We start from the raw sequence: 23,678 nt of genomic DNA, 5'->3' as shown, positions 1-23,678 counted from the left end.
GTCACCAAACGCTTTTGTACGTCCCCGTTAAAAGAAATAAAACCTTATAATCAATTGTTTATTTAATCACAAATTATACATTTTATCAACACCAAATACCTTCAAGAAAAACAAGACGTACGACGGTCAGAATACACACAATCCTCCTAATGTGTTAAGTTTTTTTGAGCTATTCACAGCAACCTGCAGCGCCGTTATCACAACCAAAATATATCCACGGTCACACATATATACAAATTTACACTTATTTGTTACTTCTAGTCATACTTTGAAAGCATCGAAGATTCCTTCGATCAGTGTAACTCTTATTTTTTACTTCTGATAACACTTATTTGTTACTACTAGTCAGCCGTTGAGTGTCACACTTATTTCTTCTGGTTATACGACAAAGACTAGTTCGATTAGTTTCATACTTATTTGTTACTTCTTATCACACTTATTTGTTACTTCGGATCACACTTATTTGTTAGTTCTGATCACACTTATTTGTTACGTTGAGTGTCACACTTATTACTTCTGGTCATACGCCGAAGACTAAGTAGATCAGTGTAATACTTAATTGTTACTTCTGGTCATACGTTGAAAGCGCGGCCCACTCTGAACGGCCTTGAAAAACGCCACAGGGAAAAGGGCGCGTAGACCTCTATAAACACGCGGATTTACAATGTTGGAAATTGCGGGGGTCCGTATACGCTGCCCAAAAAACCTTACTTAGAATTAAATTTAAGGAATGTTTTTACAATTCTAGGTTATATGTAAACCACAGCTATTCAAAAATATAACTTTCAGGAAAATCGGACTTAAATATGTAGATTTTTAGGCGGAAATATAAAACCACGAAAATTGGGGTCCCGTAAATTACCCTGAAAACTATACTTAAATTTAATATTTACTGATATGACCGAAGTTGTAGGTCCGCTGAATCCTAACCTATCCAATAATATTTTTTTTAACGTTATCGGACTTAATTTTAAACAAAATATCTACCACATAAAGGAAATCACCGAAAATAGTAAATTGGGCAAATTCCCAACTTCTTGGGCTCCGATTTGAAAACTTTATGAACGGCTATCAATGGTAATATATGTACTTTTGAACGAGATATCATTGACTCTTCTAGTTATAACCATTGAAGAGGTATGCGTGACACGGCGCCATCGGCGGCATCGGCGGCAACGGCTACACTGTACGTGAGACTAATACACACAAATCCTAGGATTGTGTGTAAAAAACGGCCCGACATAAAAATCGACATAACTATTCTTTTGATGATTTTTCTAAAATTTCATTAACAATTTCTATGACCTCTGCTTCGGGAGTGGAATCGCCTCCCGTTCCTTGGCCGTCTAAAATATGGCTGGGCAAAGAGGAGTAGAATTCGTCATCGCTGTCATCATCGATAAGTATTGGATCGTTCATAAATTTTTTTGGTTTTATTTCAATTGGCCTTTTTCTAGAGGAAAATAAAGCGGTTCATTTACGATTATCAATACTCAAAATGGTATTAGGAGCAAAGAAAATATAAGTGTAATAGCCACCGTAACTTCCACGATGAATTTAAAATATTTTGACGTTTCAATGTTAAAGGCCCATAGGTTTTTTTTCTGCCTGCCCCCCTTAAAATTAACTTAGTGGAGCACAAATACCCTAGTGGTAGGCCAACCGCTGAACATGTTGGCCTAATTTAAAGGAGGACAGGCAAAGAAAACCTAGGCCTTTAAGCTATGGCATTGCGCGATAAATTAGTTGTTAAGAAACCTTCCAATAAATCAGCCTTAAATTAAATGTACACAGAGATTTTATAGCTATTTCTACTGTTATATTTCCTTTGGTAGAAAAGAGGATTGTTATATTTCTTACTTTCCTAACTCTGTACCTCCTTGTGTGCGACTTGGTGTGCTTAAGAACATCGTCGAGGACACCGGCCGATTAGGCGAGATCACTGGCCGATTAGGCGAGACCACCGGCCGATTAGGCGAGGAATTTTGTGGGCGATATGGGGTGGCAGTCCGTGGGATCTCCCGCTTTCTTGTGCTACCAACATTCCTCTGCGCATGCCTAAAGAATAAAAGTAACGAATTGTGTGCAAAATAACTTAATTAGGTACTGATAACTTAATTAGTTAGTGATGTAATGCAAATTTACCTTTTCCCTTCCAAGTTTTGGAATTCTCTGTCAGCCACGCAATAGCTGACGATAGTCCTCCTCAAATCCACACTGGAATCCCAGCTGACATACGCAGCCTGGATGGCCGCACGGCAATCCCCGTACGCTACATGCGCACCGGGAAATTTCAACGTCTTGTACACATCGCTGACCGATACGCTGTTCAGATAGCAGAATGCGGCTATATCCAATATCTGTGTTGCACTTCCTACAGTCCTTTTAAAAAATAAGACACGCAACCCTTGCGGCCAGGGAGTCAAACCTAAACTTGGATTATCGCAAAGCCCGACAAGATTTTGGAATCTTACGAATTGGTTAATTTTTTGGGTTGGGGTGTTTGGAGATGCCATTTCGATGCTATAATATTTGGTTGTGAGGTTAAGTACCTTGTGCGAAAGGGAATAGAATCTAGAAAAGAAGGGATTCCCTGGGTGGGGGATAACGTACAAGCCGAGGCGCCACTCGCCAAAATATAGCTAGGCTTAAAAATAAAGAAAGGGGTCTCTTGGAAGATTTTACAAACCAATTACAATAGCCCACAAACATTTCCAAAACACGTGACATCCACTGGCACCAGTTGGTCTGGCACTACAGAGCAACGAAAGTATAGGAATGAAGAGGGTTTAAATCAAAGACTATATATACGCTTCACTTACTAGACAAGCGTCTCCATACAAATAACCTGTTAACACTTTCGAGACACGGGAGAAGGCTTTTGACCAGCCGTTAGAGGCGCCGCTGAAAATTTGGACCGGTGTCTGCTATTGTATACAAGAGATAAAGGAACTAAGAGAGAAGGCATTTAAAATCAGTATTATAAATTAGATAAATAACCATCTCGGGTATTTTGAATTAGGTGCGATTAGTTGGAAGTCAGACCATGAACATTGAGTTAAAATTTTAAAGCTGACCGTTCTCGAGTTGAAATCCGGCCGTTACGTGGTTAGATTCAAATAACGCGCCAGCGAATGACGGGGAAAGTCAGCGAAAACGCTTCACTGCAAAGTGTGCGCGTATGAAGTATACAAGTTTGAGCGTCGCAAGGATACTAGTTCGCGGGTACAAAGTATACTCGTTTTCTTAAAGTATGCTAGCTTGTGAGACGAAACTATGAGATATAGTAGAAAAGTATACTATAGTGTGAAGTAAGAATTTAGTCCGGTTTGGCGTTAAATAACCCGGCCACCTGAATTAATGGCTTTAAAAGTCGCTTGATGACTTAGGCCTAAGGTGGTGCCTTGGGTATTAGCCTAGCTGATTATTATTATTATTATTATTACAGCCTTGGCGAGAGATCTTCGCGTGATGTTGAGCACATTATCATTAACATCACGCGAAGCGACGCGAAAATCTCGCTCGCGAAGGCTATGCGTGCGTCCACCTAAAGGCGGCTGCACACATGAGGCGCGAAGCGAGCGACGCAACGCGAAATTAGAAAAAAATCCTACTTTCGCATGCGCGCGCACTCAAAATCCGCTTGCGAGCTTTATGTGTGCAGCCGCCTTTGTCTTTGGTAGGACGACATGAAAGCGCGTGATCACAGAAGAGAAGGTCAGAGGTTATATTGAAGCGTCTATTAAATTATTTAATCAGAATTGTTATGATAGATATATTTCGTATTTTAATTTTGCCTTATTTAAATACAAATTTAGCCTTATTTAAATACAAATTTAGCCTTATTTAAATACAAATTTAGCCTTATTTAAATACAAATTTAGCCTTATTTAAATACAAATTTAGCCTTATTTAAATACAAATTTAGCCTTATTTAAATACAAATTTAGCCTTATTTAAATACAAATTTAGCCTTATTTAAATACAAATTTAGCCTTATTTAAATACAAATTTAGCCTTATTTAAATACAAATTTATCCTTTTTTAAATCCAAAGCCTTTTTAAATAAAGATGTAGCCTGATTTAAGTGAAAATGTAGCCTTATTTAAATGGAAATTTAGCCTTATTTAAATGAAAATTTAGCCTTATTTAAATGAAAATTTAGCCTTATTTAAATGAAAATTTAGGCTTATTTAAATGAAAATTTAGCCTTATTTAAATAAACATTTTGCCTTATTTAAATGAAAATTTAGCCTTATTTAAATGAAAATTTAGGCTTATTTAAATGAAAATTTAGCCTTATTTAAATAAACATTTTGCCTTATTTAAATAAAAATTTACCCTTAATTAAATAAAAATTTTGCCTTATTTAAATAAAATATTTGATTAGAGTTCTTATGGTGTATAAATTTAATAGTTTAAAGGGAGTATTAATTTCGTAAATGAATTGACAATTAATTAAATAAATATTTGATTCATGTCTTAAGCCTGACTTTTATTTTTGTAACACACATCCGTCCTTTTGCCTATTGGAAAGTCGTGGGTTCAAATCCGGGTTCTGAAGTATTATTTTAAGGCTTAGGAGGTTTGCAAGTTCAATATGCGTAGTTGATGATTAATGAAATTAAAAACGACTTCGTTATATTTGCATATTTAATAAAATATTTATGATATTTACAATGAAAGTCCGACTAGTTTTGTCGTGCCTAGCATGACATCTTCAGGGACGACGAAACTAGTCGGACTTTCATTGTAAATATCATAAATATTTTATTAAATATGCAAATATAACGAAGTCGTTTTTAATTTCATTAATCATCAAGTATTATTTTGCGACGATTATAATTGTAATTCTGTACAATATATCTGTTTAATAGTTTCAATTTTAAATTTTATCTAGTAACGTATCATTCACACTAAACAACTTTCGTTGACCATTTTGTTTAGGCATTTTTATTCTTCCAACTAACTTCCCACTTTGAAAGTGGAAGTTTAGCGAATTTTGGATGCTGCTATAATTGTTCGTTTTTACACTGTGTAATTAGTTTGACGGTTAGCGTCTCACTATACAACTTTCTTATATTATTTTCTTTGTATGAACAAAATTTTACTTCTCGCGTTAGTTTTCGGATGACCTTGATGACATGGTTCAAGGTCATTGAAATTTTTAAACTAAAGACCCTCAATCCTGGTGAGGATGTGTAGCAAATTTCAGTACTCTAACACGAGTATCTTTAGAGTTATCAGCTCCCGATCCTCGCTTTCAACACGTTTTAATAATAATAATAATAATAATAATAATAATAATAATAATAATAATATTCGGCGGACAGTATTTATAAGCTCCTTACACTGTTCTACTCAATCAAGCAAACTTTCGAAAACTCCGTATCTCGCCCATTAATTCTCGTCCTTATTTATATATTTATTTGAACAGTAAACATCTGTGAAGCCGTTGCCGACTTATATACAGACTGCGGTTAGATACAAAAGTAATGTGATTCCAGCCTGCCTATAGCTATCAGCACAAGTAGACTAGACTGGTCACCCGCCGGTTCGAAACAGAAAAGCCCATTTCCGGGTTCTATATTGAACATCCTTTTTTCGACGTTCTACCCGGAAAACCAAAATGGACTCTTCTATCTTCGCCACATAGCAAACATTACCCGTCAAATATGAACAAAACTTTAGGAGGTCCGTTTCTACCCTGACGCCATCTATTTAAAACAATGGAACTACTAAACCGTTTTTTTAATAGGTCGTGATATAGTGCCTTTAAAGTCTATGATGATTTAAAACTCATCGGCAGGGTCGCCTTGGAGGTGGGGTGGCTCTGCTGGTTCAATCGTCTATTCCCCAATCTCAAATTATGTTGCCAACATTCACTACTCTTGAGGTAGTGGTGATCTCTTGCCTTCTCAATAACAGGTGGACGGCTGTGGCCAGTATATATGACCCGCATGGCTCAGCTCCCAGAGCTAACTTTGATCTTTTACATTATTTTCTGGGTGACTCGTGCATTCTTATGGGTGACTTCAACGCACATCATCCCTTGTGGGGTAGTCTTGTAGCGGATGCTCAGGATGTGGTGCTTACTGAGTGGTTTGAACAGTCTGATGGTCTGGTCTTGCTTAATGATGGCTCTCCAACACGCCAGGGTAATATGGTCCAGAACGATTCGGCTATTGATCTCACCTTTGTCGGCAATGACTTAGCCCCTCTTGGTCACTGGTCCCCGCTGGCCGATCACGGTAGTGATCATGTCCCCCTCTGTGTTAAATGTACCATGGCTGTTCCCCGTCTGGCAGACTCCCCCCCCGCAGTGGGACTATGCGTAGGCCAATTGGCCGTTGTACAGGACTTTGGTCGATGGGGCATTTGATGGGTGGAAGCCGGCCGGGTCCCTTGAGGATACGGTGGAGCTCTTCACCAAGTTGGTTGTTTCTGCCGCTTCGTTGGCTCTTCCCATTAGGGGCACCGGTCGCTCGAGCTCCAATCCTGCTTCTCCCCCTTGGTGGTCCATGCAGTGTTCTGTTGCCCTCAAAACTGCTGCTGCTGCCCGTCGTCGTGCCTCTCGTGTTTGTTGGTCAGATGATCTCCTTTCAGCCCGTCGTTTGACGGCACGGGTGAAATTATTGGTGTGGCGCGCCCGTACTGCTTCCTGGCGTCGTTTTAGCTCTTCCCTGTCAGATTCCGTCCCTATAAACTCGTTGTGGAACAAAGTACCTTGGTTTGAAGCAGTTCCCTCTCTCTCTCCTATTCCCCCGCTCAAAATCCCTGGTGGTCCTGCCTCCTCGGCGGTGGAGGTTGCCCGTGTCTTAGCGTCCCATTTATCATTTGCCGCCACGGCAGGGGGCCGTTTTCGTGTTACTGATCCAGTGACTTCCCCGTCGGCTCTCTCTATCCCATTTACCGCTGACGAGCTCCGCATCGGTCTGTCCAAAACGAAAAACACGGCGCCAGGGGCAGACAGGATTTCGGTCCTGCTGCTAAAGAACCTTCCTCATAATATCCTCACCATTCTCCTTGGTATCTACAATGAATGTTGGGCGACTGGCTTTATGCCTTCCTCCTGGAGATCGGGTATAATCCTAGCCTTTCTGAAGCCGGGGAAAAGTCCCGGGGATCCGTCATCATATCGTCCCATCACCCTCCTATCGGTCCTGGGAAAGACCTTTGAACGTATTATCCAGCGCCGCCTTGATTGCCCCTGCAGCACAAAAGAATTGTTTCAGAGTCGGGCCGACGTCGACGAATTATTAAAAATCTGTGGTCGGCTGACTGTCGGCCGACCGTACTATTTTGAGTCGAAATGTCCTACCCGAAAAAGGGTCGGCCGACGGTAGGCCTACCTTTAACCTTTGACTGTATGCCAACTAAAAAAGTAATCCCATGTAGCAATTTGAGGTCGGGCCGACGTCGACAAAAAAGGTCGATCAGCATGGTCGGCCGACAGTTGGCCGACCTTCCTTTTTTTTAGTCGAAATGTCCTAGCCGCATATGGGGCCGACAAATATTGTCCTAGTAGAATAATGGTCGGCCGACCGTCGATCGACTAGAAAATTTTACTTAATATGGATATATAACCGACTCTAAAATGACTACTGGCCGAATCTGAAATAACCCTGAGCCGACTTCAAGTAGACAGTTTAGCGACTCCGAAACGACGTTGGGCCGACGACCAATTTAACCGTATTTCCGACTCGACCTAAAAAATGTACCAATTTGATTTCCTAAAAAATATTTAGCTGTGTTTGTATTGGTAACATCTTTTTCTAAGTTTGTAAACATGAATCAACGATTTATCGTAATTTCAGATTCAATCCAAACAGTTTAAGAGGCAGAAAATGTTTTAGCAGTGCTCGTAGAACATTCCCTCGATTTGAATTAACAATGTATTTCCCTAAAATATTTAATTACACGAATATGACCTACTTGAGTTAAGAGATTTTTGAAAAAGCAAACATTTTCAGGCTGAATATATGATCTTTTTCGACAAAATAGAGTAATGAAAAGAAATTATTTAAAAAACTGTTTTAATTTGTTTTATTAAATCGCTAATTTTCACAGTTCTGCGCGATTAATTTAAAAATAAACTGTTTTATATAAGTCGACCATTAGTCGTGTTATAAATGTGCAATGGCTTTTTCAAGTCACGACTGCAATTACAATTTAAGGTCCACGTTCGGACTCTAATTAATAGTTGCATTGATAAGACTTATTGGGTCGGTAAGTGGTCCAATCTATTAGGTCACCATACCGACTTTAAAAGGGATAAAAAACGTACTTAACTGCAATTATCGCAAAAACGTTTACGACTTTTAGAGTCGGCATCTGGACTAGGACCGAAAAGCGACTTTACGACCAAAGCCCGAGCCTAAATCAACTCTCTGTAATTAAGGCGCGGCGTTACAGGGTTAACAGACTTACCAAAGATTGTCAAAACACGTGGAATAAAAGTGACTACTCATATTTTATTCTACGTGTTGGTTGGGTTCGAGTAACAATCTTTTAAACATTGGCGGCTATTTTCCAAGATGGCCGACAATCCTACTAGAATTGATTCCGGTGTCTTGGTTTTTCGTATAAACCCTCTAGCATAAGAATCGATACGCAATAGAAATACGCTATTTTAGGCAGTCGGCCCGACGACGTTTTGGAGTCGGTTAACCATCACATTAATAGTCGTTATAGAGTCACGGTTTGAAATTGGGCCGACTGTGGCCCAACGTCGTTCTGGAGTAAGAAACAGGTACATCTTTAGTCGGCACAGAGTCATGCTTTAAAGGCCGGCCGACCATAACTCCCTAGGGCATTTCGACTGAAAGGCCAAAGGTCGGCCGACCGTCGGCCAGCCTAGCCATTTGAGGGCTTTGTCCGACGTCGGCCCGAATTAAATGTGCTACAGGGCATAATAAGAAAGTTTTTTCTTATTTACTATCTGAATTTCGTTACTCTTATAAATTAATACTAAACTTAGTAAGGCCGTTTTTGAGTCGGCAAGTAGTCCAAAATATATAGTCACCATACCGACCTTAAAAGGGATCAAAAGCGTACTTACGCGAAATTATCTCAAAAAGGTTTAAGACTTTTAGAGTAGGCATTTGGACCAGGACCGAAAAGCGACTATTCGACTAAAGCCCGACCCTAAATCGACTCTTTGTGCTACAGTGGTGGTGGCTTGAATCGTCTGGAAAGCGTTCGCCTTTTCAAAATGGCTTCTGGCGCGCCCGTCGCAGCATTGATAATGCGGTTTTACTGAGTGGTGTTGTTCGTCATGCGCTTTTGTCGAAGAATTCTTGTGTCGCCGTCTTTTTGGACATTCAGGACGCTTTTGGAAGCACCAATCATGATTTCATCCTTCGTAAGCTGACGGCTTTATGCCTGGACTCAAGAGTCCTCAGCTTCTTTCGGTCCTATCTAACGGGGTGAACAGCTCGTGTGCGTATTCGCACGTCACTCTCCGATTCCTTCCCCTTGCTCAGAGGGGTCCCGCAGGGTGCTGTCCTCTTTAGTTTGCTTTTAGACGATTTGCCCTCCGTCATGCCTCCTGGCATCCAGGTAGCCATGTTTGAGGATGATATTGTGCTCTTTCTCACGGGATCTTGAATGATCACATGCAAGATGCGCTCAATGCCACTTCTAACTACCTCCGGCGTCGGAGCTTCTCCCTGTCTCCAGACAAGTGTGTTTCAATGTGTTTTACACGCAAAAGAAATCCTGCTGACCATTTTACCCTTAAGGTGGATGGTCATGATCTTCCCCTCGCTCGCTACCTCGGAGTTGTTTTTGACAGTCGTCTCACTTGGAGGCCTCATATTGTGTTGCTGTGCACGCGCTGTCTCCATTTGCTTAATTTGCTCCGTACAATGGCCGGCTCCCGATGGGGAATTTCGAGTAAATACCTCCGCCTTCTCTATTTCGGGCTCATCCGTTCCCGTATAGATTACTCGGCTGTTGTGTATCACTCAGCCTCCGCTTCAACACTCGCTTTGCTGAACAACCTTCAGAACGCGTGCCTACGTCTTATAACTGGGGCTCCTCGTTCCACGGCTATTGGGGCATTGGAGGTGGTTTGCTATGTGCCACCTCTTTCCCTCCACCGTGATTTTTTGACCCTGCGATATGGTGTCCACTGTCATTCTAGCCCCATAACCCATTGCCTTTCCGACTGGATGGCGCTTACTAACACTACATCAGCTTCGTTTCGTGGAGCGCTGGCTCATCTTGCCATTGTCCATAAAGTTACCGAGGTCTTTCAGTCGCTCCTAAGACTTCCCCCGGCGCCGATGTTTGCCCCGTGGAACAGGGCCCCCTTTGCCTTCGATTTCGATTGGTGCCGAAGCTCCAAATCCGATTACTCGCCTACTGTACTCGCGGTGGATTTCCTGAATCGCCTTTCCCTATTTCCTAATGCGACATTTGTTGTTTATACTGATGGGTCTCGCCTTCCCCAGGCTGATTACTCCGGTCTCGCATTCTATGTAGCCAACCTCAAGGTCACTTGCTTATTTCGTACTGCGAAGGGGCTCTCAATTGGTCGTGTGGAAATCACAGCCATTGTGCAGGCCCTTCTTTGGCTTCTAGATCATCAGATCCTGGAAGCTGTAATTTGCTCTGATTCCCGGTCGGCTTTAGCGTTACTCAGTCGCCCAGATCTTTCCGACCCCCTGTTATTTCCTCTGCTGGGTCGACTGCGTGCTTTCCCCCAGGCACTTTTCACTTTCCTGTGGGTACCGGCGCATATCGGAAAACCCGGTAATGATCGCGCTGCCCGTGCTGTGGTGGTCTCTCCAATGGTTCCCTATGTTTTCTGCCCTACTTTCGTCTTGGCAGCCCCACTGGGATTCGCTCTCGGCGGGTCGTTTCCTATATTCCGTTCGTTGCTATCCGGCCCTCTGGAGCCTGCGCCTACGTCGATGTATGGAGCGCCCTCTGTTTCTGGCCCTTATTGATCGCTTCCCCACTCCGGCGGTCTGATTCCGCTTCCACAGGTCCTCTACCCCTCTATGTAGGACGTGTGCCGTCCTGGGAGATCTTTCTCACTATATGTTTCACTGTCCCCAGCCTACCGCTTTCAGGTGGGCTTTATTACGACGGCTTACCCCGGCTCGCTATTCCCTGGCGCATGTCCTGGCGTACATGGCTCTCCCTCCCCGACAGCGTCTGCCACTCTTGCGGGTGCTGGCTGTTTATTTGTTCAAACTGCTTATCCTTCTCCTTAATTGAACGCCTCGTAAGTTCTGGCCCTAATATAGTACAACGGGCATCTACGGGTCCCCAGTAACCCGATGCCATTAATGCTTATATCACAAAAAACAAGTTGGCAAGCCAAAATATACCTCTCCTCCGAAGAATTGTCCCTAGTGGTATTAATCTCTCGAGATGACCCTTAAAGATATATCCGCAATTCAGAGTTATTTACTAAAAACGTAATCCCGGTTCAATCCCGCCCGGTATAAAATTTTAATTTAATTTAAATAATTGAGACCAAACACCAGAGTTTAATTTATTCAGAATAATATAAATTAAGTAGTTACAACAGCGAGTTAGACGTACTAAAACAATTCACAATTGAATTTAACCCTATTTACAGAACAAGTTTATCAGTTAAATATAATACGAAGCAAATTTTAATTAAAGAAATATCTACAGAGGATATATTTGTATTTTTCTCACCCAGGAAATCAACGACAGCATTAGGAATCGTATATATCCCAATTTCCACACCAAATGTATTAACAAGAAGCAAAAACCTTACCATCATCAATGCACAGAGAGCCACTTGACGAAACGACCGCTCTTACATCAATACACGTTAAATACACGCTTTTGCATTATTACAACTTTTTTAAAGATGATAATTAAACTCGTAAATAAATAACAAAAAACCCACAGGTTCTACCCTTTAACCCTCTTATCTCTGCTGACTGCGCTAAAACAAGATTTGACCTTTAAAATTTCATACGTAAAAAATGTAGACTTTAAAAACCATTAATATACTCTTCCGCTAAGCTGAGTTTATAATTTTCAAATAAATGTTACATGTATCAGTGGTTCTGTGGTAGAACATTCGCCTGCCATGTAGAAGGGTTCGGGTTCAACAGAGAAGACGCTACATTATAATATCTTCGATGCAATAATTTAAATGGAACACGAAATTTCGTTCTATTTTCATAAAAACCGAAATTTAATACTCTGTTAATTTGTAATAAACGCTTCCGCTTAAGCTGAGCTTATAATTTTCTGTGAACTGTAACATGTATCGGCGGTTCTGTGGTAGAACACTCGCCTGTCATGCAGGAGGGCTCGGGTTTGAATCCCGCTCGATGCTATCGCAAATTGAAACTAAGACGATTACCGTAAACAATTGGTGGAAACCATTGGAAGTTGAGAGGTTGCCATAACACTCAGCACTCGAGTCAATAAGAAGAAGTTGGAGAATACGCACTTATAACAAAAAAAATCAACGCAATCGCAAATTTATCCGTTAACGCTTACCGTCACACGGTGGTTTTGCCAACCTTTAAACTGCTGAAACGGTTGTTTGACTGCGTACGCAGTGATTACCCTTTGCCCCGAAAATGCGAACGCAGGCCACACACCCTCGTATGATTAAATCCTGATTAGATTAGACTAAAATTAAATCTGTAGCTTTGGCTGTACAAAGATTAAAAATGATTGTAACAAAGTGATCTGCCCCTTGGTCATTACTCTAGCAAGTTTTTATTAGAAATTAAATTAAATTATTATTAATTTAAATTTTAGTTTACATTACCGCCTCATAATTATTATAAAATTTTCAAGAAAGAGGCATAAAATGTTAAAAAACATAAAAATTCTATTTAAATCAATCAGTTTAAAAAAATCAACAACCCCAAAGGGCCCAAACCAAAGTCAGCCTTCACAATCAAAACAAGAGAGCCACATTACTTTATACCATTACCTATGACGAGTAGTTTCTTTTTCAGAAACTAAAATCTACACTTTAAGTACTTTGTTGAAAGTTTAAATAGCTTTTTTTCAATGCACCACAAAAACCTGTTTATTTTCATTAAAAAATATTTAAAAAATATTCAGACTAGATTATGATAAAAAAATGTGTAAAAAACAATAAAAATATACATTTAAATAACTTATATTAAAGGGCTACTATTTTGTTTTGAACGGTGACCATGTGTAGCTAACTCGGTGCTGAAAATACAGAGAAATAAGCCTTAGCTTTAAAATCTTTCAAAAATACCATAAATTCCAAGATAAAAATATTAAACCTACCGTCTAATTCGACTGAGACCACGATATTCAATCATGGGAAAGATCTTTTCCTTGAAACTGTTGTAATTTCGGTCCAATTCACGTTGGTAATCTCTCTGATCAGGACCTATCAGACTTCTGTTTTTCCTTAAAGCATCCCCACATCTGGGAGGAAAAGTAACAAAAAGTTTAAAAAAACTTGAATAAATTTATCTTCAAATTTTATACTTCTTTAAAAAGTCTTTGAAACACAATCTGAGTCGATTTTGCTGTGGCGTTGGCGTTTTCTTGCCTTCTAACAAATCCGACAGAAATACAATGGCAACTTCCATTGGGCCTTGGTTGACTGTAGTGCCTATGCATCCCTGTAAAACCATCTGAAGGATTTTTGGATCAGCAGGCTCTTGTTGCGTTGCTATTGCCAATTCAGATGTCTTCTTTTGAATGTCTTCAATGGCTACTTCAATTGGTGTTAAGACCATCTGGAGAATTTAAATGGTGAATTCAAAAGACTCTTCTTATAAGATATCCAAAAACTGACCTGCTTTCTTTCCACAACTTGAATCCTGGTTTTGACATATGGAAAAGTGTGAGATGTTGTTAGAATTGTTTTCCGTTTGTACTGTTCCACGAGTTCTCCATGTGCACGACCTTAGACAAAACGCAATTTCAGATTGTAAGCGTATTAAATTTTGAAAATGGTCAATTTTTAAAATGTCAGGCATTTATTATAAATTATATTACCATCAGGTGTAAATGGAGTAGCATATATAAACCTCTCTAAAAGCATTTTTCAAATATGAAGTCATACAAATACAATTATAGTTTAAAAATGAACCCTTACTTATGTTGTAATTCTTGTCAAAAAACGTTACTCTGTCTCTCATTTCATACATGTCAAAGTATGGCTCCACATAGGTTATTTGAATATAAGCCTATTAATGGAATTAGGTTGAATTTTGGCAATAAATCACCAAGTATTTGATTATGTTCAATTCCATACTTTTTCAGGGTTTAATTTTAATACATCAACCGAATTTGAATCTTTGATAACTTCAACAAATTCTGCTCCAAATCTTTCACTGTAAAAATTCTGGAGATTCCAAAACCATATATTAAACTATACTCAATAATGGACATTTTCAACAATACCTCCAGTCTGTGAGATATTTCAGGCAATTTTGTCAACACCGGCTCTTTATAAACAAACTCATCTCCATCCAGATCACCAAATTTGGCACCATAAAACCCGACTCGAAAATAAGTCCCAAAAACCCTGAGAAAAAAGTAAATTTAGATAAATTTTTTTACTTTAAGTAAAAAAAAAACCTTTTCCCAGCCTGTTGGTCAATTTTTTGGAAAGCTTCAGTTAATTTGCCATATATGTTGGCTAGTTTCTTATAATCTCTGTTAGCTTCGGAGATGGGTATCAATATTTTGTAGACGCTATTCATAGCTTCGTAAAGGGCAGCCTGTATAATTATTAAATATAATAAATCAAAATACGCTAAATAAATTCAAAATTTTATACTTGACTAAATGAGCTTGCAGCTTGTTCCAAAAGCCCAACTAAGCCAATTTCGGTGAAATACTTTCCAGTGCAAATTCCTAAATTAATAATAATACTTAATTAAAATTTTTCAATTTTATCACTTTTTTTTTACCTTCTTCATCTGGGCTTAAGACATCATCGCTAACTGCACTTTCCTCTAAGACATTGGGTGAAATTTTCTCAAAAGAAACACATCCAATAGGCAAATGCGGTTTGTCCTCCAACATATGTAGATATTCTGCCACAAGAGAGCCTGAATGAATCAGGCAGTGGGCTGCTTCAGCATGATTACCTCTCTTAAGATATAAAAACCTTAAGCATTTTCAAACTTACTTAAAAATTTTAAAAAAAACATACTTCAACATGTTTTTGGGCCATACTAGCGAGCCAGGTCAACCTCAAATCCGGCGAATTCTGGTAGCCTTTGGCTATGCGGTACATTAAATCTAGGAGCATTTCGGGATCTTCTTGGAATTCTTTCATCTTAACGGTATCCGAAAGAATCATGTACAGATTGAACACCAAATCTCTGACCTGTCAATTGGTTTAAAGATAGTTAGGTACGTAACTGCAGGCGTGCCAAAATCCTTAATATACCTGTTCCGGGAAAGTTGTATCTAATAATTCGCTGTCTTCTTCTGCATAAAGTAATATGGTTTTTAAAGACCTCCTCAGAAAGTTTTCATTGAAACTGTGACTAGTTCCAACTAGAGAACTGAGTGACATGGTCACTTGCATTTTAACTCGGGCAAAGTTCTTAAAACATTAAACATTTTAAGTTTTCATTAACTTATCAAATACAATAAAATAATTTACATTTCCAATTTCAAAATTTTGTCTCATAAGCAGATATAGAGAAGCAGATGCTTGAGCACGAATGGAACTTATGCACGAACTGCAATGCCTCAAAAGCCTCAAACATAAATCAGCACATTGCTCAGTTTCTTCTTCAAATAACAGTTCGGGAAACTAAAGAATGAAATAGCCATATCCCAAAACGCTTAGTATAATTTGAAAAATACTGATGTCAATAAATTCGGCCCATCTAAGTATAACTTTAACACAGCTAACGTACCTTAAAAACTAAGGACCTCTGTGTAGCAAACATATTTTGTAAGACCAAAGTGCTTTGATTACATCCAAGTCCATGAAGCAAGTTGCGCAGTACGGTACTTAAAAGACCTTGCAAGGAATCAGACTGAGACAGAACCTGGAAATAAGATTTCAAAAGGTAACACAAGAAATTACAAAATTAAATTGTGACTTGCTTACTTTGATAATCAGTTCGAGAGTGTCCAATATAATGAGATTCACTTCACTTGACAAGTTTCCTTCAATGTGGGCTTCGGTTTCTACATCCATTTTTGGTCTGAAAGTTTTCAACTATATGGCCACAAACAACTTAAGAAAGTTGATTAAAATAAAGATAATACAAACCGTTCAGCAGCATCAGACATTTGTTTCCACTGCATTGTCTCTTTTTTCCACCTCAATTTATCACCTTGGTAAGGACTAGAAGGTGGATTGCGATCTATTTCATTTATCAAAATGAAATCAGTAAATTACACCACGGCTAAAACTCATTATTCAACTTTTTCACCTTTTCTTCTTAACATCAATTCACTTCTTGCATTGGAATGGCCTAATATCACATCCTCCAGCTTGGACTTGATATCTGAAGTCTTTCTCAAACTCTGCTGAGTGCTTCTTCTAAGATATTTCTTTCCCTTATATTCAAAACAGGAAACTGAGATAAAGAGGACTTCCAGAAGCTGCTGAAGTCTGTGCGAGGGTAACTCAGACCAACATTTCCGCAAAACGTAATCACTTGTATTTTTAATAACCCACAGAAAGCAGGCTAACAAATTACGGGTTGTTTCCTCTTTTAGCTGAATTCGACGTGTCTAAAACATAAATAAAGAGTTAGGTAAAGTGAAAGTAGGAGTTAATTAATATCCAGACCTGATGGTAAGGATCGTAACTGTCTCCGGCATGTCTTAAAGGACTACCAGCAATTGCCATTCCCAATGACTGGGTAAGAGTAGAGTTTGGATCATTTTCTTCAGAGTTGCAAATACGAGCTAAGAAAATTTTGGGTCAATCGACGTTTTAACCCACACTATAAAAAGTTAATAACTTAAATATTACTTTTTGGCCAATCATAAAGTTGAGGCACCACATCAACCACAATTCCAATAAGAGGCAAATAAAGAGTGGCTACTCTGGCTTTGCATTCAGGATCCTAAATATTAAATTTGTACTAATTATATTCAAATCAGGAACAAACAAGTTCTTAAGTCATAGTAGAAACTTTAATAACCTGGTAACGTTGATCCCAATCGTGTGATGTTAGTAAATTTCTTATCGTGTTTATTGCTTTGGCATGAATTGCTGGGGCACTGAAAACAAAAATTAATATTTCATGAAGAAAAGAAGTAGAAAAAATAATAATCTTACTTAATTTCTAATACTGTAGCTATTTCAGATAGTAGCAACCCTACTAAGAAGTGTTGTTGCCTGAATTCAACAGAGAGTTCAGAGAAATTCCCCGCTTCAGTTAAAGTACTAGTTGAGACAAATGAAGCCTGGAAAAATATCTCAAATATTAATAATTATACTAAACTATGTGTACTGACACTGGATTATTAACCTGGGAACTTGTAGACGCTATGCTTGGTGATGGTGATGTTGCTGGAGATGGTGATAGAGGTGTTCCAAATGGCAAATTAAGCATACAATAGTGTTCGTGACTGCAAACAATCCTTAGGAAATCCAACTTTAAGCTAATAAGTAAAGTTGCGTCGGGTAATGAAGAAATTTTGGCAGATAACTGTTTACAGTAAGTTTTTATTAGTATGAACACATAGCCTCGGTTCATTACTGAAAGGAGATCACAGAGAAAAAATGCCAGGCTATTGTTCAGTCTTTGGATAACTTTCATATCCTTTTCTTCTCGATTATATCGGCTAATCACATCAGAAGTCATGGAAGTCACCAACGTAGTAATATCATCTGTATATTGTTCATTAAATCTAGCTTTCCTGGGCAAAGACTGCTTCTCTGTCGTCGCCAAGTGTTCATTCATGCTTTTAACAATAAGTTCAAAGAAAAACCAAGCATTCTGCAGAGCTAATTCCCGAGCTGAGCCACTGGACACTACCCACTGTAGGGCCACTTCTTCATGAACTATTTTTCTGCACTGATTTCTTGGTACCAAATAAATTGCTCCTTCCTGGCATCCAGGGGTTCTCAAACTGGCAGCCCTATCAAGACCACAACGAGGTAACATTCCTCCTACATCACTGTCTAAATCAGCGAAGCTCAGGTCAGGGTTACTATTGCTACGATGATTTAGCCTCTGAGAAGGTAAGGAAATTGGTCTTGAAGGACTGCCATAACCACTACCCATTCCAACCACAAGTGGGAGATTTACAGTGGAATTGGCACCGATTGGAATTGATTCAGGATGAGGTAAATTTCCTTGAAATTGAATGTAAGTTGCCAACAAACTATTTCTACCGTGCTGGTCATTTTTATCTTCTAACAGAACCTGCAAAAATCTAGTTTAATCCAAATTTAACCAAACCTTTACCAAAACAGCTATCTTACAGTGACATTGCGAACAATAATTGCCATGGCTTCAAAGGCAGTTTGCCCAATGTTTATAACTTGTCCAGACACAACCGGTGGCCTTACTAAGAGTCTTATCAACTTATCCAAAACCAGAGGTAAAAAATGAACTAGAGGTTCAGGTCTAGCTTTTCCTATCTCTAAAATGCTGATTTTTAGATCATTTTCCATGCTAACTCCACCACAATCATTGCCAAGGGTTATGGTTGTACTGGATCCACGCTCTGGTAATGTATTTTCTTCAATAGCCGTACATAGTTGCAAGAAATGGTCTATATATGTATCCTAGTTTGTAAAAAAAATATTTGATTGAAAATTGTCTACACCAAAAAAATGAATACAATAAATACCCGTGCATAAACTGATGAAACAGCATCAATTACAACTGAAAATATTCCTTTATGATTATCCAGCCACTTTGTATTTGGAATGTGAACAAAAGGCATCAAGTAAGAGTAGCTTGAAGGAGGTTTTTCCATCATCACTGGAAGACAAAATTCACCAGCTTGAAGTGTTCCATCTCGGTACAAAGGTAACCACTGCAAATTAATAAAAATTAAAAAGCTACATAATTAAAGTTTTACGTTAACAAAGAGTAACTTAAAGGCTACGGGAGATTTTCACGTAGTTACTGGACTTCTGTTTAAAAACCACTAAGACCACTTTGTAAAAGAAGATCCAGCAGCCAAGTGACTCCTAGCATTGATCCTTAGGTGACTCTAAGTTATCTGAACAGACTAATTTATGAAATTTCTTGCAATAAACGTACAGTGTAGCCAATTGGAACTTCAATAGGAGTTTGTTGTTCTACTTTCCGTTGGCAACTTATATGATAAAAAGTAAAAAGCAAATGGTGTTGCTCATTTAACTCAGAGGGGAGCCTAACTTTTATTTCATCACTGAAATCTGGAGTTCTGAAAATGTAATTAATAATTATTAATGTATAATCCATTAGAGTTTGCATGAATAACCTCAATTTTCATTATCATACTTATTATGATAAATAACAGCAGTTATAGCTTCTGAAGAGAGCTCAGGACAGCTTGATTTTCCAAATATAGCCTACAATGATAATATCAATAGGGTCATGTTTATGGAATATTCTTCTACGAAAACACCTTACAGGCAAAGCAGTAATTTCATTCGCCATAAATTGAACCTTGCAGGCAATATTTCTGGCTGAACCTGGTTTATTCGCAAAGTTCACGCTTTTTGGCCACACAAACATCAGATTACGATAGACATAATGAGGGACATACACTTCTTTAGATGGAAATTCAAGCACTTCTTTAGTTGGTCTCCCTTTTTCATCTGGATAAGGATTGAGCCGAACCAGTTCAGGTGTCAAGGAGTATTTGGGATCATCAGGACATGGCGAAATGTCAAGTTTTAAAATTCCTGGGATGCATTTTAGCCTTTTCACCGATGAGGGGCGTTTCAAATCCAACAGAAACTTGTACAAGTCTTCATCTTTGAGCTTATCACATTCCTGTTTGAAAAAACTGTTCACTGTCAAAGTAACGGGTCGAAAATTGTCCAAACTTTGTCCAAAATCATCAGGAGACCAACTACGCCTTTTTTCTGAGCCACTTTTCCTTTCCAACGACCCTCTTCTGCCTAAAATTAAAAAATAAAATAATTTTTAGTAATCATAATTAAAAGACCATAGTTGAAGGGGAGCCTCACCAACAAACATCCAATTGAAAACTGATTGCACAAATAAAACACACGTAGGCAAATTTTCAGTTTTTGAAAAACTTTTTTTAAAGAGAGAAAAAAAAGTACTAACCTAAGCTATTTGTCCCAGAGCTTTCTTTTTCCAAATTAGAATCTCGGTCCAAAGAGTTGACTCCATTAACAATGTTCATCAAATAAATGGCAGTCCATGCAAAAGGCATACGATATTGACCCAATCTTTCGCAACAGGTAACTGCGTTGCCTTTTACTTTGTCACGGTTCTTGTCATCTTTCATATATGGCTCCGCACATTCATTTATATCACCTTGCAAAATTTTCTCTAGCTTAAAATATATTGAAGTTTAATTGAAGAATAGAAAAATAGATATGTTCAGTAATGAAAATCAGTTAAGAATCAGCATTTGCTTAATTTTTTATTTGATGAGGTGGTGTCATCACAGATTGTTTATCGTTTTTATTTTTTCATTATATCGCACTGTGAGACTGGTTTTTTTCATGTGTGCAGAGGATCCTTGGTCCTTTACCCAAATTGGTTACAACACCAAAAAAAACATGACTTTTCAAGCTGATTTTTCTGATGCCAATCAGATAGGCACCATGGCATCAAAAACCAGTATCACTAAAATTTGTATAGTAAAAAATGATGAAATCATTTCCTCGTCCTCATCTAGGTTTCTGATGACCTTTACTGAACATACCCAATTATAAGATAAGCCCTATCATACCTTCACAACTAGAAACAAATCAGGGGATGGATAAGTAATGTTGAAGATACTGGAGCGACTTAATGTAGAAACATCTTGAAAGGGAATATGGCTGGACAGCATCCTTTTCAAAGGTTCAGGATTCATATCAAAATAGAAATTTTCTGACACTTTCTTTTTCTCTTTGGCATCGTACAAAGCCATAGTACAGAAGAATGGCTCAATCTCAAGCTCAAGCCTATTTATATTAAAAATATTTAAAAACTAATTAATTAATGGAAAAAACCAATTTTTTTTTAAATTCATACTTTAACGCTAAACATTTCACAAGAATTCTATGCCCTATATGTTCTCTAGGCATTTCAGCTGGTAGTCTTCTTTCAATAACTTCATCCTAATAAACAAAAAGTTAAATATGAATACAGTTTTCTATAGACACCAATATAAGAACAAAAAGAATAAGCTACTGCTTTTTGGGATTTTAAGTTTTTTTCTGAGCCGCAGGGGGAGGTGACCACAAAGAAAATATTCTAGTTCATTATGGGTTAACTAATTAACCTTCAAGTGACCTGAAAATCATAAGTCAAGATGAATACTGAAATGCTTCTAGTAGGAATGGAGTGAGCTGTATTTCAAAGAGGGGAGATGATATACTGAGATTAAGGAACAGCTCACTGACAATGTTAATTCATGAAATTCTGATAAAGCCTTATTAAGTTATTATAGAGAAAAAATAAATAATTTTAAAAAAAACCTCTTCCTGAGTTGGATATAGTGAAAAGAATGCCTCCTGTCTCTGTTCTTGTCTATTACTTTCATTGGCTTTGTCAATTTGTTCAACAGGAGCCCGTTCAAGCAAGGATCGAATTAGTGGATCAGATTGAGAATTCCTTAAATCAAAAACACTGCTAGTCCAACTTCCTCTGGGAGTGTCACCAAGCAACAAAGATTGCCGGTTTGACGAAGGTACTGAAGAGTCCTGACAATATATTGAAAACTTAGTAACAACCAATAGAATGTAAAATTCACGACATACTGATGTATCTTCATCTTCAGCCAATGGTGGGGCAACTGTCATTGAAGGCAGCTGAGGCTCAAAGTTACGGAGAACGCAAAGTTCTTCCTCCAAGTCAATCTCAAATTCCTGCTTTGGAGTTGATTTGACAATTTGGGCTTGTGTGAGGGACTTGTCAGGAAAACTAATAGATGAACTAAAATGCTGATACCTAAATAAAAAAGTTATGATGATTTTACTATTTTGTTTTGTTTTTCAAAAAAACCTCGTACTTTCTATTAACGTAAACCCAGTCAGATGTATAACAAGATACGCAATCCCTGACATGGGGATCAATATTTGATCTAAAAGGGTGTAAGGGCTATTATTTAATGCTTTAAAAAAAACCAATAAGATTAACCATAAACAAACCCTTCAACATCAGGAATTATGGGCACAACTGTTCTGATCTTACGTGGAATGATACCAACTTCAATATCATCTTCAGGAAAATCAAGAAAAGTCCGTACTGGATCCCTATACATTTGATCATCATGTTGATTTAGGAATTCTTCAAAATCAACGGGATCCACCACATCACACAATGGAACTGTACCACCAATGTAGCTATTAGTTCTGGATGAGCTACGTGCACTAGATGCTGCTGAAATTTGCCTTCTAACTTCCGCATTGCTTTGTCTTCAAGGAAATTTATAAATTACCCTCATGTTAAACACCGGAAATATGACCAAGATAAACATATTTCTTACTTGCTTAATCTCTGTGCAAAGGCTCTTTGCCCCCCTATGGAAGACATGATGTATTCTTTGCTTTTCTTTTCTTATATAATCAACGCTAGTTGATATAATAAAAACAAATCATAATAATTATCAACACTTTCCCTTCCCTATTTTGGTAATGAAGTAAATGAACTTCTCAAATCTCAATGTATGATCCATTGAGTTGGGAATATTAATCTAGAGATCCAATCAAATCTGCTCCCCGCGAAACAAGTTTTTGAAAAATACGAATGTGCCGTCTGCTCTAAAATGACGAGCAAACGTTATCATATGACCCGTGGCGCCATCCATTATTTTGAAGAAAAAAATCTTTTTGCTTGAAAACGCGTCTTATTTGAACGAACCATTGAGAGATAGACGGCGCCACGGGTAGAATGATAACGTTTCCTCGTCATTTGGGACGCCGATGGGAGCAGACGACAGTATTCTTATTTTTAAAAACTTGTTTCGCGAAATACTGAAATCCGACGTTTTGATTGGACCTCTAGATTAATATTCCCAACTCAATGGTATGATCCGATCAAACAAACTTTTTTTTCGATAGCTACAAAGTGGTGTCGGCCCAAGGCCTTAGACACCAAACACACAATAAGTTACAGGTACACATACTAAAACACAGCTACTAAGAAGAGACTCTCTGAGAAACAGCTGACAGAGGAAAGAGAAAAGGTTGAAAGCGTGGGAGCGTACCCAGAGACCTAGACAACAGCTTCACATAGCCCGAGCGAGAACAACCCTCGAGAAGGGCAGAAAAAGTCAACAGAGAGGGCAAGGTTGGGCCAAAAGATTCAGGCAGGCCAACCTCACGGAGGGCCCGACGAAAAATCAACCTATTGACCGCCGACCCCGGGCTGGAGAAGGCAAAGTGGGCCCGATTACCCTCTTACCGGCACAGCGGGCAAAAAGGAGGGGGACGCAATCCGAACCGATGCAACACTGCTGGAACAGGAAAGCGATCAACCCGAGCCAGAGAAAGGAGGCGTTCCTGGAACCTAGACAAGTAGCAATTCCAAACCTGGGAGTGGGCCGGAAAATCCTGCACGGAA

At 38.7% G+C, this 23,678-nt stretch overlaps 1 protein-coding gene across 2 annotated transcripts; it reads right to left on the bottom strand.

The window, feature by feature from the left end:
* Nucleotides 1-12,817: 12,817 nt before the first annotated feature.
* On the bottom strand, nt 12,818-22,775 carry Zir (dedicator of cytokinesis). Of its 2 annotated transcripts, XM_090174342.1 has the most exons (36): nt 22,603-22,775; nt 22,265-22,531; nt 22,126-22,197; nt 21,875-22,064; nt 21,593-21,817; nt 21,147-21,232; nt 20,860-21,076; nt 20,226-20,457; nt 19,560-20,053; nt 19,428-19,498; nt 19,206-19,350; nt 18,787-18,975; nt 18,416-18,721; nt 17,457-18,356; nt 17,264-17,391; nt 17,127-17,205; nt 16,955-17,048; nt 16,769-16,887; nt 16,407-16,710; nt 16,244-16,337; nt 16,079-16,175; nt 15,882-16,016; nt 15,623-15,775; nt 15,404-15,562; nt 15,164-15,340; nt 14,919-15,102; nt 14,786-14,862; nt 14,584-14,726; nt 14,407-14,530; nt 14,258-14,347; nt 14,099-14,189; nt 13,999-14,034; nt 13,796-13,905; nt 13,483-13,736; nt 13,276-13,419; nt 12,819-13,194 (listed from the first exon to the last, which is right to left on the bottom strand). In XM_090174342.1, exons 1-36 carry the CDS (start codon nt 22,647-22,649, stop codon nt 13,137-13,139), a joined length of 6,291 nt encoding a protein of 2,096 aa, XP_090030468.1. In that variant the 5' UTR covers nt 22,650-22,775; the 3' UTR covers nt 12,819-13,136. The 2 variants fall into 2 exon arrangements, with proteins under 2 accessions (XP_090030467.1, XP_090030468.1); XM_090174341.1 differs by having other exon boundaries at nt 12,818-13,194; nt 21,593-22,064.
* Between the last annotated feature and the right edge of the window lie 903 nt (nt 22,776-23,678).

This window comes from Leiobunum rupestre, chromosome 5 (assembly GCF_980474605.1).
Source record: "Leiobunum rupestre chromosome 5, qqLeiRupe1.1.hap1, whole genome shotgun sequence".
NCBI lineage: Eukaryota > Metazoa > Arthropoda > Arachnida > Opiliones > Sclerosomatidae > Leiobunum > Leiobunum rupestre.
The sequence above is the reverse complement of the archived record's forward strand: the minus strand, read 5'-3'. Positions and strand labels throughout refer to the sequence as shown.